Source organism: Melospiza melodia, chromosome Z (genome assembly GCF_035770615.1).
Source record: "Melospiza melodia melodia isolate bMelMel2 chromosome Z, bMelMel2.pri, whole genome shotgun sequence".
NCBI classification, from domain to species: domain Eukaryota; kingdom Metazoa; phylum Chordata; class Aves; order Passeriformes; family Passerellidae; genus Melospiza; species Melospiza melodia.
The window spans coordinates 31,413,397-31,435,795 of NC_086226.1; the positions used below are offsets into that span (position 1 = coordinate 31,413,397).

Below are 22,399 nucleotides of genomic sequence, written 5' to 3' on the forward strand. Positions count from 1 at the left end.
AGATCTAGTAGTGAGCAATATAATTTTTAAGGGAGATGACAAATAAACAGTATGACATTAAATCCCTCATTTCTAAGCCACAACTAAAACTATTTCTTTTTCTGGTAAGGAAATTGCTAACCCAGTCCCTTGCTTTCTCTTTCCTGCTGTTTCACCTAACTCACCTGGTAGGTGATCAAGTTTGTCGAGGCTTGCTACCATCCTCAAGCTCCCAGCTTCTTCTGAACTTCACCTCGTAGTTTCTTTCTAAATGTTCCATGTGTAAACACAGTGTGATGTCCTTCACTGCATTGTTGAGACCACAATTCTTAAGAAAGATAATAACTTTGCCAACTAAATTTTTCGATGATTTAGTGCACTGATGTGCTGCATCTCATGGCCAAAAGGGAGCTGAATCGGACCAAGGGATGAGACAGGAATGCATTGCAAGAACAAAGGACATTTAAAGTGAAACAAACTGGGGACAAATATTAGCCTGTTTGTCTACCCACAACCTAAGAGACGGTTTGCTGTCCTCCAACTTATGTATATTATTTTCATCTGTGATGCTCTCAAGGATAAGTCTTGTTCTTGTACAAGTATCTTATCCTTGAGAGTATGTTGTGATACTCTCAAAGATAAGAGTTCAATCTTTCTTAAAATGGATCTGGCTCTGTAGAGTTGCTTAAATGCTTCTGGAAATATTTCACATGGTATCTTTTCTGAAGTATTTCACATGGTATCCTTTTCTCCACAGCTCTGTGGAGAAATCCTGTGACTGTCCTCCATTCCTCCATAATGCCTCTTTTACCAGTTTTAGGTAGAGGATTTATTGTTGATTACTTTTCTAGACCATCGTGTTGTTCTTGTGCCCAACTCTTCAGAGACTTTCCCTCCTGAGTGGTAGTTGAGCTTTAAAAAATGCTGTAGTGCTTTATAGGTTTTTGCTGCTGAGGACATGTCTTTGCCTCCTCTTTTTGTTGCTTGCTTTTTGGTTTTCTGTATGATGAGTTCTTTCTGTAATGGCAGTTAATAGGCATGCAATAATCTGCCTAAATGGAGAAAGGCAAATGCAGACTGAAAAGGTGCCAGAGAAGTGAATTGCAACTGCCAGTTGTTTTTATAGCATCACACAGCCAAGACAGAAAACATGAAATAATAGATGGCCTCTTAATTGGCACAACATGGCCAACGTTGTGTCAGCTACTGTACCGCAGCATGGTGCCATCAACATGTGCCACAGGAATCTCACTTCAATTATGGATTTTATGCTTCTGTTATTTTCCAAAGAACATTGAGGAATTTTTTCTTTTTATCTATAAAATTTTTGACAGTTGGACTCAAATGATTTTAAAGCCTTTTCCAACCTTAATGATTCCTATGTGATTCTATGTCTGTATCTGAATGCTGAATGCTGCATATTTTGTGAGTTCATTCTTAAATTTTAAAAAGTTGCTAATCTTATTTCCAAGTGTTTTCTTTGTGTTTTTTCCTAAGGTCTCGTGATGTGGCTGAAGTGAATGTTTCCATGCAATTTATACCTAAAAGCATCAATATTCAGCAACAAAATTGTCAGATAAATATAAGAAAAACAATATGCATAGACGCCACAATTTGTTTTAAGACCAGACTAAAGTCAAAAGAAGATATATTTGAATCCAGTAAGTAGATAAGCACTAAGCTATGGAAGCTTTAAACTATAAAACATCTATTCTTGCATGTATTTATTAATTAAAAAATGGAATTCAGCTCTTCCAAATTCAGTGTTCAAAGCACATCAAAGATATTTTGGGAAAAAATAATGCATAGAGGCAAAGTGCTTCATAATATTGATCTCAACCTCCTTTGCAGGTCTGCAGTATTGGATTACCCTTGATGCACAAAGACAGATATCTCGAAGCTTGTTCACAGAAAGCCATGAGAGGAAAATGCAAAAAAATATAACAGTCAAAGGGTCAGAATGTACGAAACATAACTTCTACATGTTGGCAAGTAAATCATTTAAAGTATTTTTCTCATGTTCACACTAGTGTAACCCAAGTATGTCTTCCATTAATTGCAAATTGGACAACAAAGTCTGTGCTCAGAATTTATCTTAAGAAGTGTACATAAAATTTGTTTAAAACTATTTATTCATACATGTATTAACAATTTACTTTTATATGCAGTCTTTTTAGCTATGTCTCTGTGTCTGTCTTAAGAAAGAACATACCTCACTTGGTGGAACCAAGCAGCTGTCATGGTTAGCAGTTCAGGTGCACTCAAAACTCAGCAGGAGCATGTGAGAGAATTTCAGTTTGCATTTTGGTGCAATTCCTCCTAATAAAATACAGTAAATAAACTTTAAGATTTGGAATAGAGAATATTTATTCACTGCAAAACAGAAGCATAATTAGCAACTGTGAGTATGAATTTGCTGAAATTGTAGCTAGTGTGTGGAGTGAATGGAGTTGCATACTGTAACCACATTTAAAATGTTTTGTGACATAGTTGTATCTTACTGTAAAACTAATGGTAAATGATACCTAGAATTTTCTTCACCAAACAGCAGGCGTAAGTTTGACTTCACAAAAGGTGATGCTGCTGATGCTTATCTTACTGATCCTTTGAGCACAACTAGAAGAGAAAAGTCTGTGAGTCAATAGTTGAGATATTCTTTAATGAAAGTCTGTGGGATATGCTCAGGCTATTTGAAATTGGTGATAAGATACACGAAAACCTTAGTAAATATTTATAAAGAATGCCTGGCACATTGAATGTTTCATCATTAACTGCAAGCATTCAGATGCTTCTCTAGGAGAATGGCAGCAGTGTGACAGGAAAATTTTTTTTACCTCAGCATTTTTTGGGTCTTTTTAACCTCCTTAGATACTAAAGTGAATTTCCATAACAGCAGTTTTGTTTTCCTTATGTTCTAGGATAAGCCTGATTTTCAGGACTCTGTAAAGGTTTTGCTGGAATTCAATTTTTCTGATCCAGAGAGTGGACCTGTTCTTGATAGCAACCTGCCAAATTCAATAGCAGAATATGTAAGTCAGAAAGATTTTGTATCAATAACCAATGTATTTAAGGTTAAAATCATAGCCCACACAAGAGCTGAAACTATTGCCCACAAATTGGCTGGAGGGGGGAGGTCATTGAGCCTGTCCAGGAGATGTTTCCTCCAAATGAGTATTTTGGAATGAGAAGTTTGATTCTATGTGCTTGTGAACCATGCTGGGGTTTCAAAACTGTCCATATCTGACTGAAGATAGAAGAGAGTTACCAAGAATTTTATTGTCGGGTTTTAGCTAGGGGAAGCAGAGTGTTATCTGTTTACTTCTGTGGTGGTTGCCATCATTCATATTTCTATTAATGCTTCTTTTCAGAATCCAGGGCCGTCATTTAGAAGGGAGTGATGAGAAAGCTTATATTTCACCCATGCATTTTACAAGATTTTAGCATGTTTAACTGGTTAATATAAGGGAAGACTTCTTTGATCATTTAACAGAAGGTCTTACATAAAATTAGATAGTGCACTAAAATACAAGTATTTGATAATAGATGTAATAAAATTAAAAATAAACATATTATTTTTGCAGATTCCTTTCACAAAAGATTGTGGAGCCAAAAATAGATGCATTTCAGATCTTGTTCTGATTGTAAAAGCAAGCATAGCTGGAGACAGGTAACTGCACTGGGTTTAATGCATTCCTTGATATCTGTACAAAGTTTCTATATGAATTATAAATTCTGCCAGGGCTTCCTTTCTAATTAAGAAACAAGATAGTCTGGAGGCTGAAAAAAGTTTCTCTTTATGTTAAAAACAGATTCAATAGTTAAGATGTTCAGCATTCTTACTTTATTTTGCAGCTCTTCTCCATTCATTGTAAAGTCACGCAATGATAAGTTCACCATCCAGCTCTCTGTGAAGAACAAAAAAGATAGCGCCTATAATACCAGAGTTTTGGTTCAGTACTCTCCAAATATTATTTTTGCTGGCATTGAGGTAGGATTTCTTCTTACATTATCACAATTATCATAACATATAATGCTAGAGAGATATGAGGAAGTCTTTTTATTAAACCTTAATTTGTCTGCTCTGGCATCATTTCAGTTGTTTGAAAGAGATTTCCCAGGGCTGTTGTTCTTGCTTATGCCTCTCAAGGAGTGTATTTTTTTTTTACATGAGTGGACTCTTGCCTAGCCCTGTTCCTAAAATACAGATGTAAATTTCACAATGGCACTTAGGAAAAGTGCCTGCCTCTTAGACAAACATCAGATGTAGATCTGTAGAGCCAGAAATGCCTTGTTTTTTATCAGTAGAACTCCTGAGCCTCTAAAAGTCTCCTTTTGCACATGTGGAGAAAAACCACTGTCATGGCAGGACAGGATATATCAGTGCCTGTGTCTAGCCTAACTCAGACAGCATTTCCAAAAGTGGCTGTTTTCCTTCCTGCCTCAGCAGATATGGTACAAGTACACCTCAGTTCAGATGGGAAGCATTTAGGGCAGTTTCTTTTCTGTCAGCAGTCCCAATACTACACATTAGGAGAAGTCAGGGATCCATAGCACTGTTTCTGATCCTATGGCAATAATTGATGGAGTGTGAATGTGACTTTTATTGCTGCCTTAAGAACATATTTACAAAATTTGAAAACTGTGTAATTACCCATATGTTGATTGCTAGACCCCATGACTAATTTGCATGATGTCCGGTAGGCATATAATTGTGACTGTTCCAAACACTGTCATTGGAAAGGCATAATGGCAAGTAATTGGTATAAGTGTCCATAGATGAAAATTGTCTTGCAGAATTTGTATCTTCATATTTTTGTTTAAGTTTGACTAAGGCTTTGACTCTCACAATATAATGACAGTGAAAAGTGGCAGTGGTATATGTGTTCAACAGGTCTGTGATGGTCAGTCAAAATTTTAAAGGAGTTTGTACAAAGCCATGCTTTCACTGTCTTTTTTCCTTCAGGATATACAGAAAGATAGCTGTGAATCTAATCACAACATCACCTGTAAAGTGGGATATCCATTTCTAAAACCTGAAGAAGAGGTAAAAAGTCCCCTGCACGCAAGTTCTGCTTGCCCCATGTTATTCTAAAGGCAGGGCAGTCCATATCACCTCTGAAGTTCTTTTCTCTTGTGTTCATCCCAGAAACTTTCCATGCATGTTTCCTAAGCTATCCTTCACGTCAGCTGCACAAAGGCAGACGGGAAAACCATCAGATTTTCAGTAGCTGGGCAGTCAGATGTGGTATATGAGGGTGTAAAGGATGCATATTGCCATCCTTGACACTGTCAGAATGCAAGTGACACGCAAGTGGCTCACCTGGCCAGAAGTGTCTGTCTCGAGGCTTTCCACAGCTGGGAGCCTATGAGTTTAGTTATTTTGTATATAAAATGTAGTCCCTTGATTGAAGACAGAATAAAATGCAATCCCAGGTCTGCCAAAATCAGGCATCAAGGCTTCACCTCTGCTCAGTGGAGAATGAGAGGCCTTTCCAGCAAGTAGTCAGCTTAAAATCAAGCTCCCATCTTGAGCAGTTCCAGTGATATCTGTATCTCTTGTTGGGATGGAGAGGGAGCTTTAGTTAAACTAAGGCTTCGAAAAGCCATGCTTAGGTCTTGGTCTTGAATTGGGAAATACCAATTCTCATGCAAATAAGACAACCTTTCCTGGCAGTTTCTTGTTTGTCCCTCTGTCATGCTCCAGGAGTACCGATGTCTTCTTACACTGCCTCCCACACAAACACTCCAGCTTGGACTTGGACTTGGATTTGTAGGGATAAAGTCAGCTGTTACCTTCTTGAAGCCAAACAAGTATATTGACCAATGCCTCTGCCCACAGTGTTCCATTCACAGCTTCACTAGATTTTTCATATTTTCCTTTCATGTTTTGCTTGTTAGTTTGTCTGTAGCTGTAAAGCCCTAAATTTAGAAATTTCACACTTTTCTTTGCATTCAGAAATCAATTCATCTCTGTTTCACTGATTTCACTGATGCATCCCTAATATATTCTTTTCATCCCCTTTAGTATTCTTTTCTAAAGCTGCTTTTTTTTTTAAATATTATATATAGGACAACTTCCTGTGGATTAATTTGTAAATACAAAAAAAAAGTTTTGTACACATAAAAGGAAAGATAAAAATCTGAGCTGAAAATTCCATACAGTAACAAATAAGAAAACTTTTGTTTCTTATAAAATTACTTAAGTGTCAGATATGAGAAAGAATATTTAGGACAGTGTTCCTAAATTTTTTGTAATTCCAAGTTGTGATAGATTTGTCCTGATTATTATAAAAATGAGATGTTTTTGATACCTAGTGGTCTCTCCTTTATTTACATTGTAAACATTTATTTTGACATTCTAGGGGTTCTACTGTATATTAAGTGATAATCTAGCAGCCTTCTACAGGCAGCTTATCTCCACTGCAATAGCCAGGCTTTGAAGCTTTTTTTCCTTCTCATTAGAAGGAAAAAAGAGATTTTGATAAATTGCTTGTAAGTCCAGTTGCTTTCAGTTAAGAATTATTTAGCCATGTGTTTCTAATGTACTACATAATGTTTTTTCTTGAGACTTGTGAAAATTTGAGGCTTCTGTTTAATAAGTGAAAACTATTGGATTTCCTTCTTGGTTGGGGCAAGTTCCAAATAGTAGATTCATTCAGATTCATAGAAAGCTGCTAAAATATTAATAAGGATTCCCTAGATAAAATCAAAAGTTGGTACATTTTTCATTATATCAATCATTATACCACACCTGTTAGGGTGGGCTTTTTCTTTTTCCTTTCAAAATGTGTAATGTATTTCTCTACACAGATTTCCTTCAAAATATCCTTCCAATTCAACGCATCCTATCTCCTGGAAAATGCTACTATTCATGTATATGCAACAAGGTTAGTTGTAGTCTCTGCCTTCTGATTTTTTTTTTTTTTTTTTGAAAGCACCACAGTTTTGTGTTCAGTAGTAAAACACGAGCGGCTTCTGAACTCACAAGCAGTTACATTTTCTGTATAAGTACCGTTAAATTTTCTGTAGAGCTGGAACCCTTACGGCATTCAGTCCAGAAGTGGATTAAGTGGACTAAATAAATAGTTGATACTCTCTACAGCCTTAGAGTTACAACTGAGTCATAATTTCCGGTTATTTCACCTTCAGCAAAGGTTTAGTCTCCTAGAGAATTACTGCACACTTTAGCATGAATCACAGTTAACAAAAAGCTTGGCCTTCAAAGAGTAAGAGCATTGCAGAAGTTGTCCCTGATAGGGTAAAGGAATGCACTTGATCTCAGTGTTTGCTGTCCCTACAAAACCCAGAGATGATGTGGCTTCTAGCTGATCTGTTTTCATTCAGTCACCTGACATCTGTAATTTTAACAAAGACACGTCTGTGAGCTGGGGCTGGTGCAGGACTTAAATCATTTGTTCTTGGAAAAGGTATTTTAATTTATTTTTAGAAGACAGTACTTAACTGGAAATGAGTAGTATGCTTTCATACCCAGAGCTGTAGGTATTTTGTTTTCTGAGATCCCTTTCCACTCAGCAGTCTGATCTGAGTGATGTATGTTGTTTTGTTTCAGTGACAGTGAAGAACCACCTGAGACCCTGAGTGACAACAGAGGACACATTACAATACCAGTAAAATATGAAGTAGGATTAATATTTGTAAGGTATTGACACTTCTCTGAACTTTACTTCCTGGTGTAGTAAATTGCAGGTATTCAAAGAACATTGTGTTGTTTTGATTTTGATCTGCCCAGTATCTACGGGCCACAGCTTCAAAGCTCATAAAGCGGAAGCACAGGCTTCTCTGAAAAGATAAGTCATGAATTAGTGGAGCAGTTACTGTCCCTAACTTGATGAAATTCCATTTTATCCATTTAAATTTGATCCGCAGTTTGCAAGTACAACAGCAGGTTTTGCTTGGTTCCTGTACTTTGTTATATTCATTCAAAAGCATTTCAGGAATGAAGGAAGCATAAGAAAGCATGACATAGAAAAGAAAGCAAATACTTCCAGCTTCCTGATGGCCATGGATTTGTGTCACTATAGTATTGCATGATGTGGTGTTTGATTTCCATCTTCAAAAATTAGCCTTCATTATAGATTCTTGGTAGTTTGGTTTTTCTGAGTTCAGATGTATACTTTAATGCAGGTCTTGTACTATAATGCAGATCTTTTGTTTTCAGAAACAGACAGAATTCAGTTAGATTCCATCCCTGAAAAGTATCCTGTATATTATTGGGTAACAACATTTTGTGGTGTGCAGATGTAAATAATTAAGCCAAATTTATTTTGCAAGTATTTTCAGACTTTGTTTGTCCTATAGGGAATAAGGCTGAATTTAGAATATGCTGGCTTTGTTCTGGTTTTGCTTGATTCTGTCTTTTACAGGATCCTGCCTGTTTCACATGTCAATGCCCAGGATAAGGGACTGCAACCTAGAATAAGGACAGCAAAATCAGACCCTAATGTATTAATTTTGGGAATAGTATTTTCTTTTTTAGTAGTTAAATCTGAACAAAGCATTCTAAATATACATGGTAAAAAGTGGGGCCTAGTCAGGGAGCAGAGCAGTTGAATTTCAGTGGATGCAGCAGTGCACTCTAAATTGCAATACCAGTCCTAAAATCCATTAAATAATAAAAAAACCTATATTATTGACTCCTAGGGGTTTTTATGATGTTTGTGTGCTTACTTTTATGTGTGTTTTTTTAACCCACAGTGTTTTCAAAGAGCACCATGTTATAATTGCAGCAAATGATACTGTCCCTACTGCTATTAACACAACAGAGCAGATCGGGGATGAAGTTACTCTACATTATAGGGTAAGAAACAATTAAAAATGTATGACATAGGTACTGTCTTATTTTTTTTCCATTTAAATAGCAGGTATACAATACATTAAACCCTCTACATGCATATTTTGTGCTTACAACCCTTTTTTTCCTTCCTTCCTTTGGAACACCGTGAGTTAGAAGGTCTCGGATGGTCTGTCTCCTGCACAGTAGGAGGGTTTTAGACCCTATATCCTCAGCTGGAAAAAGAGACCATGCCTGGGTAAATGAGAACTTGGACTACCCCTGCTGCAAGTTAGAGCAGCCATTTCCAAAATCCTGTCAGGTTTATAATAGGTAAATGCCATGCTCCAAGAATGTGGTCTTCCTGGTTGAATGGATACTGCAAATTAAAATCACATGGGAAAGATATCCAATGGACTCCACTCTTGTGAGATCCCTGATGGACTACTACATCCAGCTCATCCATGTCCAAAGTAAGGACATGGACCTTCTGAAGTGGGTCCAGAGGAGGCCCTTAAAGATGATCACAGGGCTGGAGCACCACTCCTGTGAGGACAGTCTGGAACAGTCAGGGCTATTCCACTTGTAGAAGAGAAGCCTCTGTGGAGACTTCACTGGGGCCTTCCAGTACCTAACGGGAGGCTTCAAGAGTGCAGGAGAAGTTGTTTTGACAAGGACAGGTAATTATAAGACAACAGGGAATGGCTTTTAACTGAATGAGAGATAGGTTAAGATTGGATATTATGGGGTGAGGCACTGGGGAAGTTGTGGATGTCCCATCCCTAGAAGTGTTCAAGGCCATATTTGAGCAACATCTTCTAGTGGAAGGAAGGTATACCTACCCATGGCAGGGGCTTGGAACTTCAGATGATCTTTAAGGTCTCTTCCAACCTAAACCAGTCCACAATGCTATGATTCTGTGACAAAAAGTCCAACCTAAAGTTGCAGCAAAACTGAATTGTGTTATCTTGAGAGCATCCTGTTTCCCACTATCAAATACAAAACTGATCAAGGGTCCCATATAGAAGCATAGAAGTCTCTAAATCAACTTCCGTCTGTAAAAAATGGGATATGATAAAATTCTTGTTCTCACTAAATAGCAATGACAAAGGGTTTTTTTTCCTTTTCTTTTAAGCCACTACAGTATTTTTTCCCAGCTACCTTTTCTCTTTGTCTATTGTGGACATCTAAGGCATTATTCATCTAATTTGCCAATCTATGTTTTCTGAGTCAAAAAGCTGCTGGATTGCAGAGCATACCATTTATGATCTTGTAAAGTAAAACTCCTCTTTGCAAGCAGCTAATCACAAATAAGTAGCCAGGATGGCAAAAGTTTAAAAGGTTCTTGAGCATTTATTAAGTTTGTCCACTTCAGAGATGATATCACCAATTCCCCTGCCAGCAATTCCACCTAGGTGGTTACCCAATCCTCCACCATAGCAGGTCTTTCCAGAAAAAGCTGCTGCTTACAGATGTGTTCTCTCAGAGAGAACAGGAGAGAGGAACAGGAGAGAGGTGAGCACAAGAGCAATTACCTAAGCACACCTGAGGAGGAACCAGCAGGAGCCACCACTGATACAGTGGCTTCTCTCCCCTATAAAGCACTTTTTGCATAACTAACTGTGGAAATGTAAAAATGAACAGAAGAAAATAAAAACACAGGAAAGGAAAAAAACTCACAAGCAAATTCCAGCAAAATGAGGAAAGTACTAGTCAAAATATTTTTCTTTTTTTATAGATTGAAAAAGGTGAACACTTTCCAATGCCAAACCTCACACTGCAGATCTTATTTCCCAATGTAACAGCTGCCAAAAACACTCTTCTCTACCTTACTGCATTGTCACATTCTCAGGTAAGATAGGAATTTCTATTTTTATGATAAATTTAAATTTGAAATTTATGTTTAAGGAACTGCAAATTGCAGGCATTTGGGATTACGCATTGCTTTTACTCTAAATAACAAGATACTGGTTTTTTTTAAAGTATGTGCAGAGGTGCATAAGACAGAGGGACAAATGTTCATAAAAGGAAACAAGCAGATTTAATATGGTGTTGAACAATAGCTGCACTGTTACAAGGCTAGTTTGTTATATTGCAAGTGCTGAGATGTCCAGACTCAGACGTGAGCCTCATATTCTCTTCGCTGTTGGAAGTGCTTATTGCAAATGCTCGAATTCTGCTGTGTCCATCTAGAGCCCAACCTCCTGACACTTCTCTTCTTTCGGGAACTGAAATTAACTTTCATGCATGTCTGCTCTCCAGCACTAGCAGTCCTCTGGCTTCTTCCTTCTCTGGGGCACTGAGACTTCTTGAAGGGGATGGTAGGTCATATGTTTCAAATGCTCTTCACTGCGGCCCTCATTTGATTTTTTCCATTTCAGTTCTCCAGTGCAACTGGCAGAGATCACAATTCCAACAAATTCCATTATGCTAGAGCTGTAGATATTATAGCTAGAGCTGTATCAATAACTACATGGCTGAAAAACCCAACTTTCACTAAGTAGTGACCTAAACCTTTTCTTTATTCTTTCACCCAGAGACATATAGGCATGAACCTCCCTGCTAATAATTTCACTTAGTTTTCTGGTGTTGCCGAACTGAAAAATAAACCAAAATATATGAATGAGATTCACTTTAAAACAAAACAAATATCAAATGAGCAAAAAACTCCCATATTTGGAATACAAATGAAGTTCTGTCTGTCCTTGATTTCCTTTCCCCATTATTGTCATTCCTAGTCAATCACCCCATTTGACACATTTGCACATAAACTCAGTAAATCTTGTTTTTTCTAAGACACAAATTTCATGTCCTGCTAGCTACACCTAGTGATAGTAAAGTGACAAAGTGCATTACAGAGGATTTGTATTCTTTTCATGCTAGCAGTGTGAAAGTCAACGACCTGACTGAAAAAAATCAATTCCCCAACACTGAAGACACCAAAGGCTTTCCTAGCAGTCACAGAGATCCCTCAGTGCTCCAGCATCCACTCCCCCTCCCTGGATATTGCCAGTGAGGATTCTGCATCCTGCACTTAACCTGCCTGTCTGCTTGCTAGGGCAGAACCTCTGTGGTTTCCCATGCAAAAGCTGTTTAGCTCATTTAATAGCCAACTCTTGCTGGTTCACATAATGGTCATCTTGCAGGAAGCTCTTGTTTGCTTGTACAGATGTTTAAGTAGCTGCATAGAGTTTAGGTTAAATTATCTCATAAATATTTCATGTGCTGTTTGAATAATAATACTTCAATACATAGACATCTGAATTTCCTATTCTGCACTCTTGCAATATGCTATTTTATTTTAGTGGCTACTAAACATTATAAATGTTATTAAATTAAATATTATCAATGTTGACTTGCTTTCAGATCATTTTTTGTAATAGATTGCATATCCAGACAATAGGAATATTGTTTGTATTTCTGCTTACAGAATGCCATCTGCCAAAGTAGTTACCCTGTAGATCCCTTAAAGATTGGCACTGGGAAACCATTTGTGCTGTCAAAAATAAAGGAACCTACAAGGGATACAATTATGGTAAGCCTATTCATATATACATTCACTGCAGACATGAATCCAGGTCTTGGAGCTGAGTACTTCTTAAAAAGATGTGTAAAAACTGCTCTGAAACTGTATCATTTGGAAACTGACTTTGTTTTAATAACTTAGAAAACCTTTTCTATGTCAACTAGAGCAAAACTCAATGTGGAACTAAATTTAGGTAATTTGTGGTTTAATTTAAAAAATATGTAAATAGCAGTAGCACATTTGACAGCTTAGTAAATCATTACTGTCCATTTTTCCATTGTAATTAATAAATAGGAATATTTTAAATGCTTCTTATGTCCCTTTCAGCTTCTTTAGACATCCAGTAGACCTGGCAGATTTTCCATGCAACTGTAATTGATGATTTCAAGTGGAAAGGACTAGCCCTTCACATTTAGATGAAAGAGCTACAAAGGGATTTTGATGCTGTAGTTATGTTAGCAGGTCGGGGGGAAGGTGTCCTCAGCACAGAGATGCAAGTGGAGTTTCTGGTGCCAATGAAACCATGAGAAGAGTATCTTGCCATGCTTATCATTGTCCTTCACAGAGGTGAAAAAAGTCTAGCCTAAGTGACGGTTTCCAACTTTTTGCAACATAATCCTGCTATACTTACAGCTAGGAAGTAAAGCTACTCAAATTTTCACACACATATATTTCCCTGCTTGAGAGATTCAGGTGTCGCAAGATTTGAAAAGCACTTCAGAAGAGCCATAACAGTATTGGTAGAAAAACACTTGCTTTCACAAGCTGTGCATCCCTTAGGAGTTCTGTGATGACTTTCGCTCCATAGCTACAGCAAGAGAGATTCCTCAGGGCTTGCCATCCTACAAAAACTGAGTCTATTCTAGCACAGCACAAATATCTCAACTTTTTTTATATATTGCAGTGTCATTTTTACAAAAAAAAGCTACAGTAATTAATACCAGTTTATTATTGGTGTCAAAGCAAGTGGTCTGTATATATAGTAGTTTACATGGCTTCATTTTAATGATGTGAAAAGTCTCTTCCTATTTCCTCATGGTGGTCCCTTTTAAATAGGACTGTGATACATACAGCTGTGCCTCTATTAATTGTGCCCTGGTCCCATCTGACATATATCAAGTGAATGTTTCTTTGAGAGTATGGAAACCTACCATCATAAAAGTAAGTAAATCCTGTTTGTATTCAGAAAACTTTTGGGTTTGAGAAACTTAAGCCAATATTTCTAATGTCTATTAAAATTGTGTCTTTCAATTTCTTAAATGTCTCCTCTAGTATTTGAAGTAGTTTCTTTTGCTATTTTAAAATTTTCTTAAAACTGGGTCTCATGCACTTTCTTATCCCTAAAGTAAGTACTTATAATTTAGCCTGAGTTTAGAATCATGGTGAGAGGGCACCCCTTACTTATTCTGTATTGATGGTCCTTTTCTAATTGCTACTTATGCATCCACATCTAATCCAGCAGATAGAAGAAGGAGCACATATTTTTAAGTAAGCCTTACTCTATGAAGATTTCTCAACTCTAGAAAGAATATTTTTGATTTAAAAAAAACAGAAGAGAGTCATTAGTATTCCAGAATTAATTAATATTTTTTTGAAATCTCTGCTATCTACCCTTTAAAAGTAATATTGCTGTCTTTCAAGCAATAATGTGTGCTGGAGGTGACATACATGAGCAGTTTCACTGACTTTTATGTTTTTCAGCATCCCCCAAAGCATTAGGTTTTTCCTTCACTCCTCTCATTGCTACAAAGCTTTCTACTAAAAATACCTAACTGTAAACCAAAGGAACTACTCTCTTCTTTCAGGCCAGTATTCACAGCTTAACCCTTGTTGTGAAAGCATTACTTAGGAGTGAGAACTCATCACTGATTTTGAGAAATGACCATCAAAAACTGGAGGTAAGAATGGGATCATTGATGTATTTGTTCTTCATAGAACTTTTTGTGCTATGGAATCATTCATTTTCATCCAATACTCATGAACTGATCGCTACTTTTAGTAATGCATTATCCTACTCTAAGCAGAAGTGATTTTGTATTGCAGTAGAAATGTGAGAATTAGTCAGAAAATAATACCAAAAGCCCAGTACCCTCCAATGTAGTTAGGCAAGGATAAGTACTATCTGAATTTTTTCTGCTTGCTATAATATAAATACTTACTGCAGCTATGTAAATTAAAAATATAATTAAAATTCTTTTCAGGAATCAATAGTATTTGAATTGTTCTGAGTCAATTCAATTGAACAATTGAACAATTGAAATTGTTGTGAGTCAATTCAAACTGATCATACGTGGTATTTTCTTTACTATTTCCTTATTTATTGTTTCCTTTTACTTTGTAACCCAGGATATAGATTTGAAACAGGATCTTTTATTTTTCAGAACTTTGTTATGATTTTTGTAGATAAGGAAATATATAACATGATAATAGTGGCTTCAGATATAAAGAGAAATGTCTAAAATTTTGTTAGAGGTATTATTCATCCTTTAACTACTCTCAATTTCAAACATTTATAGTGCTTAAACAATTGTCTTTTATGATAACTTTTACATGGAGGAGCTTATTTACTACAGTGTCCATTTTTTAAGCAGAAATCTTATTATGAGTTTTTATTGTTAATATTCCAACATTTAGAAAAGTAATATTCAATGTGAAATACATCTTGCACAAAATATTTTTGAAAATGCAAAAATCAGTGGTCCATTGTTAGCTGGTTTTGTGTCTAGAAATTTCTTTTAAGTGACAGATAAAAATTCAGTCCAGGAGTAAAAACACAGCTGAGAGGCTTGCAGATAATGAGAAACAAGGAATTTCAGATTTAACTTTTTCAGGGACATAATTTCATGCTTAGTGTTCAGTTCTTCAATGTTCTTTTTAACTACAAAGTTGGTCTCTAATAAATTCTTTAGTCAATTCAAACTCCTGCATGGTCACATTTATTAAAAACTGATTACTTGTTTCTGTTGGGTTTACACCAGATATGCCATGTTTAAAATCAAGTTAGTTTCTACACAGACTTTTGCACTTAGGCTTACCTCCATCTTTCAGGGAGGCTGGCACTGAGTGAGGAAGAGTGTACTGAAGAAACTCCTTAGCTTATTCTTCCACTGCTCATTATTTCAGTCCTGCATCCTTTAGCACAATGATCATTGACTTGTAGCAGTGCCACTCTCATAAATGAGTGCACTTACAAAAGTGCAAAGTATTGCGTAAATAATCTCCAGCCTTTCATGCTGGAGATTATTTTCTTAATTCCCTCCTACTAATTCCTGTTGGTAAAATGAAGTGGTACCCTGGGAAATCACTGCAAATGGATTAATCACTGCTGCTGTTTTGATATTTTGGAAGGACACATTATTTATTGCTTATGTTCTAAACACTTTGCAGACCATGATCAAGATTTCCAAAGAACACCCACCGGGTACAGTCCCCTTATGGGTTATCCTCCTGAGTATCTTCGCCGGACTCTTGATTCTTGCATTGCTTATATTTGCTCTGTGGAAGGTAAGCTGCACCTCCTTGTCTTCAGGAGCCTGAACAAACATGCTCAAATTCTCCATCATTTCTTTCTCATAACTAGAACCTCACAGACAATAATTCTATCTAGTTGTAGATAAAGTAGTATTGTGAAATCTTGAAAAAATTACAAAATAACACTGTCTTTTTCTAATGTGGAGTGAGTGGTGCTTCCTGATTCAAACCTATATTGCCATTATGTTAGGGAAAGAAAAAAAAGAATATATTTTAGTATGAGTAAGGGTTTCTTAAGGAATTTTTCTATCAGCTTTGGCTGTGACCTCCGTCAGCTAGGTTTTTTTCTGTTGTGCAAGAGATGCTAGGCCCTGTGGTGTATGTCTTGCCACAAGTGGGCACTCTTCTCCAGGCTAAATATTTTGCTCAAAATTAAGTTAGAAGGTTACAGCTTAAAAAATTTCAACATGCATATTCTCTTGAAAATTTTTACATTATAAAATAAAATATTATTTATTCAACTGATTAACTGATTACTATTAAGCACTTTAATCCTTGACAATATGTGAGCAAAGCAATGATTCAGCACTCTACTATATATTAATGGTACTTAGTTTTTCTATTCCAGGAAAAACAGTGATGTGATAAAGTATTCATTAACTTTGTATAGCAGGGCAAGTATTAAAATAGTAATAAGAACCAACACATGAATGTAGACATTATGGTTTATATGGTTTGAGCAATTCTTAGTAACTTTTTTTCTTTTTTGCAGGCTGGATTTTTCAAAAGGCCATTAAAGAAGAAAATGGAGAAATAAAAAAAAAAAAAAAAAAAATAAAATTAAAAAAACAGAGAAAATTTTGCTCAGGTCTGCCTCCAAAATGTTACTGTAAAATTATGAACTTATATGCGGTCGTTACAATGCTTTCCAAATGCTGGTGCATGAAAAAAAACCAAGAAGCAGAAAAACAAGAAGAAAATCAAGAACACATGCAAAGAAATTATGCAAAAAAAGAATTAACAACCTTGCAGCATTTTTTGATCTTCCAGAATATGCCTTTAAGCATTGCTCATTTTTGGAGAATAACTGAGTTGAAAGATTCTAATGATTTTTGAATATGGCAAGTTTGTAATCATATTTTTATATACCTATGTATGTTGAATCATTTTTCATTCCAAATTACACAACAGGTCAGCTCGTATGTAGCAATCCCGGTCTTTTTTATCACCTTATGATTTTCAAAAGGAAAATGCATACTTTTCAAAATTCCCTCCTAATGTCGGTTCTGTGGAAGCAGATTCTCAATTCACAAGGCAGAACATGTGAACTTTGACAATGCACCAAATCCTCTGTGATAGCTGATGCAATGGCAACTCAGAAGACAGAAACACCTCCAAAATATTGGGTGAAAATTACTGAAATACCATGGATTTCTCTTTCTGCTCATTTTAGCACGTCCAGCTGAATGAAGGATACTCCAAGAAAGAGACTTTTATGGTCAAGCACCATAAAGGGTTGATCCATTAAACCACATAACTGTTTAAACTTGAAATATATTTTTGGCAGGCCTAAAAACATGCAAATCATTCAAGCCCATCTGATTGCACACTGTACTCAAATAAGCAGGGGCATAATTTTATCTGCAAATTGAAATGCCCATATTTATGCAGAAAATGTTTAGAGGCACCCTGAAAGTTTGACTCTTGCTGTATATCTTGGAGTAGCCAGCAGGGTGCTTCATAAACTGTCACTGTAAATTTCTTGTGTAGCTATTTAATCCAATGAATTTAAAGTGTACAAAATTAAAATTATCAAAAGAGCACAGATAGGAAATTCAGCACTGGCAAGCTTCTTCTAGTATTATAAGTCACAGCTCATCTTTATTACTTAGGAATTTAAGAAGTGATGAAGAATTTGCATACTGAATAAGCACTTAAAAATGATGTTTATTTTGTGTCAAAGATTAAAAGTTTATATGAGAATACACTGAAATGTAGATAGCAAAAGGTTTCTTTAAGAATTTTTTTTCTTTCTATTTAGATCATTCAGTTTCTTCCTTTCTTTCATGCACTTGTCTTCCTCCCATGAGGATCTCTCCTTGAGGCTCATGGCTGTGCCATGACCTTGAGCGCTTCCTGTGTTTCTTGGAGCCACATGAAATTAACAGGAGAAAAAGGATGCATGCTGGCAAACTGTAATGCTGCCTCAGCATGACTCAGTATTGATTGCCAGTAGATCAGAAAATGCTGAGGAGGTGTTCTAAGTTCTGTAAGACATATTTGTTGGCAGAAAAGCTTTGCCTTGCTAAGGAAGCCAGGAAAATTTGTTCCTCCTCTTGGGACAAATAGCACTGAGGGGGAAAAAAAAAAAAAAAAAAAAAAAAAAAGGCAGTTTTCTAAAAGGTTTTTGCTTATCACTGTCTTTATAGTAATAGCTTAAAAAAGAGCAAAAAATTTTACAAACACTTATTTTTCAAGAAGAGAATATAGATTGGGGTGAACATGCTGACAAGTAAAACTCTCACAGTGTGCCAGAAGGTGTTTCATTGCTTGAAAGGTGTTGTCTCTTTTCAGTGCCTTTTATTTAGTTCCTAAGTTAGAGAAAGTAGTTATTGGGAAAGGCTAGCTTATGTGAACACAACAAGTGGGATTGAGTTTGAAAGTGCTGGCAGTTTCTCATGAGTCTGTGGGAAAGGTGGTTATTTCAGAGCAGCAGTCTGCTGAAGGTAGCAGAATGAGTCAGAGGAGAGGGCAGAGCCCTCCGTGGGAACACTGTGGGTGGTTGTGCTTTGCAGAGCCTGGGAGATCTGCTGAGGCAGTGGGACGTGGCTGCTGTGCTCATCTGGACAGCTGGAAGGGCCCCCTGCCTGAAAGGGCTCTGAGCACAGAACACATGAATGGAAGCAAAAAAGTGACATAGGGGAATTGTAGATAGAAACCCTGCTTCTTTCATTGTGAAAGAAACCAAAAATCTAGTTGAACTGTGAAGACAAATTAATACAGCAGTGATTTCAGTTCCATGTAAGATGTAGGTTTTACTTTAGGAAAATGTATTATTTTGCCCATTTGTTTGAAAGAATTAAATAGCACCTGTCGTCATAGCATTTGAACATGTTGGCATTGTAATTTTTTTTTTCTCACAGTATCTCTGAAAAGGCATAGCAGTGTTGTCAAGCTCTAATAAGTTTGTAAAGGAACAGAATTTTGAAGGAATTGTGACTCACCTATGCACACATAGGAAATCTATGGTAGATGAGGAAATACTTGTATTTATTATTATTCATTCCGTTTGTTAACAATGAGGTCATTTTTCCTGGCTTCATGAAATTACTCACAAGTTGTGTAAGACACACGTAATTCTTAGGCAGCGTACTTTTAAGTCTTTCACTATTTAGTTATGATAAGCTGATAACCAGAGCTTTTCATTTTTCCCGTGACATTTCATATCTTACTTTAAAGCATCAGCCTAACTGAAAAATACATGTCAAGAACAGTCTATTTCCCTAGATGAAGACTATGCAAAAATAAATCAATAGTATTTATCAATGTAGAGTATGTTTAAGATCAAGATCAGTGTTTCATTTTAGACTTTCTTTGCACTGTAAAAACAGTAATAAGCTTTGTATAATCACACCGCTTTTCTCTTTCATGATGCTTTCTCTTTTTTGCACATTTGTCCTATTATCATGTATAATATCTATTTAAAAGATAAGTATACATACATACGTACAAGTATGTCAAGGGGATAGCACTATAGCACATTATTCTTACACTATTCTTAGCCATTAGTAAACTTGTTATTTTTATCCATACTAGCCTTTCCACACAGCACTGGAAGAGCAGTATTTTACTGCTTTTCATGATATACAACAGAAAAACCTACTGAAAGCAATATTGCAAGCATCAGGAACATCTCACTTAAATTTGGCAGGTACTAAAGGTACCAGAACCTAATTTTACAGCATGTAACCAGTTTTATTCCTAAAAATAGACACAATAGGGTTGTAATGTGATTCTAATAACTATGAAGATAAATATCTTTTATTGAAACAAATTTCTGTAAAAATTAATAATAAATTTGGTGTGTAAATAGAAATTAGGCAACTAAAGGATTCTGGCCCACCCAGCTCAGTTCCTAACTTCAGCACTGAAGTAGGTAACTTAATGGAAATGGACAAGTTACTTTTCTATAGGGTTGGGATTCTCTGCACTCTCCTGCCTCAATATCAGGTTGTTCTAGAGGTTGCTGATCCCATACATGATTTTAGAAGTCTTAGGAAACAGCATCTCCATTGGAGCAATCTTGAGCAGCTGTTTGTGCTCTGTGGGCAGTTCCTTTCCTTGTCTGGTTTCACTCTAAGTCATTACTATGAGCCATTACTACAGACACAACCCACATACCCTGACCCCTTACCTGAGCCCTTTAGTACATATCCTGTGCTGAATCATTTTGAGTATTGTGTTCCTCTTCTTCAGAGCTTGAGTCAGGGGAATCCACCCTAAACTGAATCCAAGGGTTTTCATCTCACCTGACACCAAAAGGCTGGAGTTAGGGTCATATTCATCTAATGAATTCTGCATAACCTAATTGGTTAATTTCTTCAATTGCCTGTTGTATAGATGATGACCCATTCAAAAATAGAGGCAGATAAGATAATCAGAATCTACTGCTCTTAACTATACCACTTAACAGGAATAAACGGGGATTTACATACTTTTTAAGAAAACCACAACATTCTGCACAGCATTTTCTTTTTCCTGTATAAGTATTCCATGTGCTTTATTGATTAAAAAAGAAATTAAGAGTTTAAAAAGTCTCCTGTGTAGTTTGTTTACTTGTTATTGATATAAGAATACTATTAACTCATCTCAGCACCTAAAAACAGATTCATCTGCCTGTCAATAGAAAGGCATTGCAGAAACAAGCATTCTTGTACAGCATAACATCCAGGAAAGCTTGATGCGGTCAAGCTGTCAGAAATACATTGTCATTAGTTCCATGGACTTTGTGCTTATATCCATGTTTGAAACCTTTTTAGAAGATCATATGACTTCCTGGCATAGAGTTGTTTCCATGACACTAAATAAAAGTTGAGAGACACATTCATTTGTTCATCTAACCATTCTTCCTGTCCAGAGATTCCTCTTACAATTTATTCCTGTAACCCAAATAGTTTATGGTCTTGCATAATTATATATGATTCTCATTAATGTCCTTAGACCTAGAAAATGTTTGTATCAAAACTTCCTAGAAGACAAAGATTATACATTTTATATCACCATTAACTTTTAGAAAACATTGGAAAATATGTAATAACTGTTCTCTCATAGAAGACTGCTTTGATGCTGAATCACAGTTCTCTAACAGCAACATCCTGTCTAGTCATGGGGGAGTGCTTACCAAATTAACTACTCTGTATGTATCTGATCATTAAGAGTTTGCTGGACCTTGCCCAATGGGAGCATTTCAATGAAAATCGGGGGGGGGGGGGGGGGGGGGAATCCATTTCTAGTTTTGGTTGGTTGGTTGGTTGGTTGGTTGGTCGGTCTAAATTACTTTTCAGTGGAATTCACCAGAATTACTTCCTCACAGCAAGAACTGTAATGTGATGTGTGATTTTCACAGAATTGGATTATAATTCATTGTGTTTATCAGAAGCAGGACTTAGCACTTCACAGTTCAGAGATAATATAATTTCATGCAGTGGGTGTGGTTTGAGCCCTGTAACAATAGAGAGTCGTACAGATTAAAGTGCTGATGAAGTTTTAGTAACAAATGGCTGATACCACAATTTAGACAGCACAATTGGATTCTGCTTTAAAAAGTGGGAGATAAAATGAGCTATCATCTGTGAAATCATGCTTTAGTTAGAAAGACTGAGGGCTGACACTTCAGAGATACTTGATTTTGTTCATTCAGTTTAAAAAAAAAAATTGAGTGAAAGACCTTAAAAGGCAGATTTTGATTCTGACTCTAGCACAATGGTGTAATAGAGCTACTTACTGCTTTTCCCTGCTTGCTCTTACCCTTCTGCCCTTCTTCTTTTCTCAGTTTCTGAGCATTCTCAGAAAGGACAGACATTCCTCAAGGGCTCACTGAATGTTGCATCTCCTGGGGATTTTCAAAGACATGAGATAGGGAGCAGAAGTATTCAAAGTAGATTGACTTACAGATCCAGCAAGCCAGCTGTCTTGGCACACTGTCCATCCCCTTCATCCACTCTTTCGCTTTTCAGTGGTAGTGAAATCACACTTCTTGGTTATGGTTCAGTTTGATTTGATATTGGAAGTTAATACTTATTGCAAAGCTTCGCCTATCTAGTTCAGTATTACCTATGGTCCTTAAGATTTATTCATGTTCTGGGTATTGTTATTCTTCCTGGGATAAAGGAATAGAATCTCTTTCTCTAGTGAAAGTTTCTTCACATTATTTTTCCATTACAACATATTTTCACTTGATCAGAATCATTAAGATGAAAAAGAGGATGTCCTCAGTTTTCCCTGAAGAGTGTTCAAAGTACAGCAATTCTGTGACAGTAGACATAGTCTGAGAAATGTAAATTACTTTCTATCATTTTGGAAAACAGACCAAGAAATCTTTGTCATTTTTCTTTTCTCATGGTCTAAACTAA

At 36.4% G+C, this 22,399-nt stretch overlaps 1 protein-coding gene and 1 long non-coding RNA gene across 2 annotated transcripts in view; one reads left to right on the top strand and one right to left on the bottom strand.

Annotated features, from left to right (window-relative positions):
• The window catches only part of ITGA1 (integrin subunit alpha 1), a 73,190-nt gene extending 52,609 nt beyond the window's left edge, over positions 1-20,581 (top strand). The window contains exons 16-30 of the mRNA XM_063180278.1: positions 1,477-1,640; positions 1,831-1,967; positions 2,898-3,008; positions 3,561-3,646; positions 3,832-3,967; positions 4,943-5,023; positions 6,790-6,866; positions 7,550-7,639; positions 8,695-8,797; positions 10,509-10,622; positions 12,201-12,305; positions 13,353-13,457; positions 14,102-14,194; positions 15,684-15,800; positions 16,540-20,581. Of these exons, the coding sequence (XP_063036348.1) occupies positions 1,477-1,640; positions 1,831-1,967; positions 2,898-3,008; positions 3,561-3,646; positions 3,832-3,967; positions 4,943-5,023; positions 6,790-6,866; positions 7,550-7,639; positions 8,695-8,797; positions 10,509-10,622; positions 12,201-12,305; positions 13,353-13,457; positions 14,102-14,194; positions 15,684-15,800; positions 16,540-16,584 (1,564 nt within the window). The 3' untranslated portion in view covers positions 16,585-20,581. The remainder of the gene's footprint in view (positions 1-1,476; positions 1,641-1,830; positions 1,968-2,897; positions 3,009-3,560; positions 3,647-3,831; positions 3,968-4,942; positions 5,024-6,789; positions 6,867-7,549; positions 7,640-8,694; positions 8,798-10,508; positions 10,623-12,200; positions 12,306-13,352; positions 13,458-14,101; positions 14,195-15,683; positions 15,801-16,539) is intronic.
• On the bottom strand, positions 169-2,928 carry LOC134431972 (uncharacterized). Its single transcript, XR_010031168.1, has 4 exons — positions 2,814-2,928; positions 2,505-2,595; positions 2,192-2,298; positions 169-307 (listed from the first exon to the last, which is right to left on the bottom strand). It is a non-coding gene; the product is annotated as an uncharacterized LOC134431972 (long non-coding RNA).
• Positions 20,582-22,399: the final 1,818 nt, after the last annotated feature.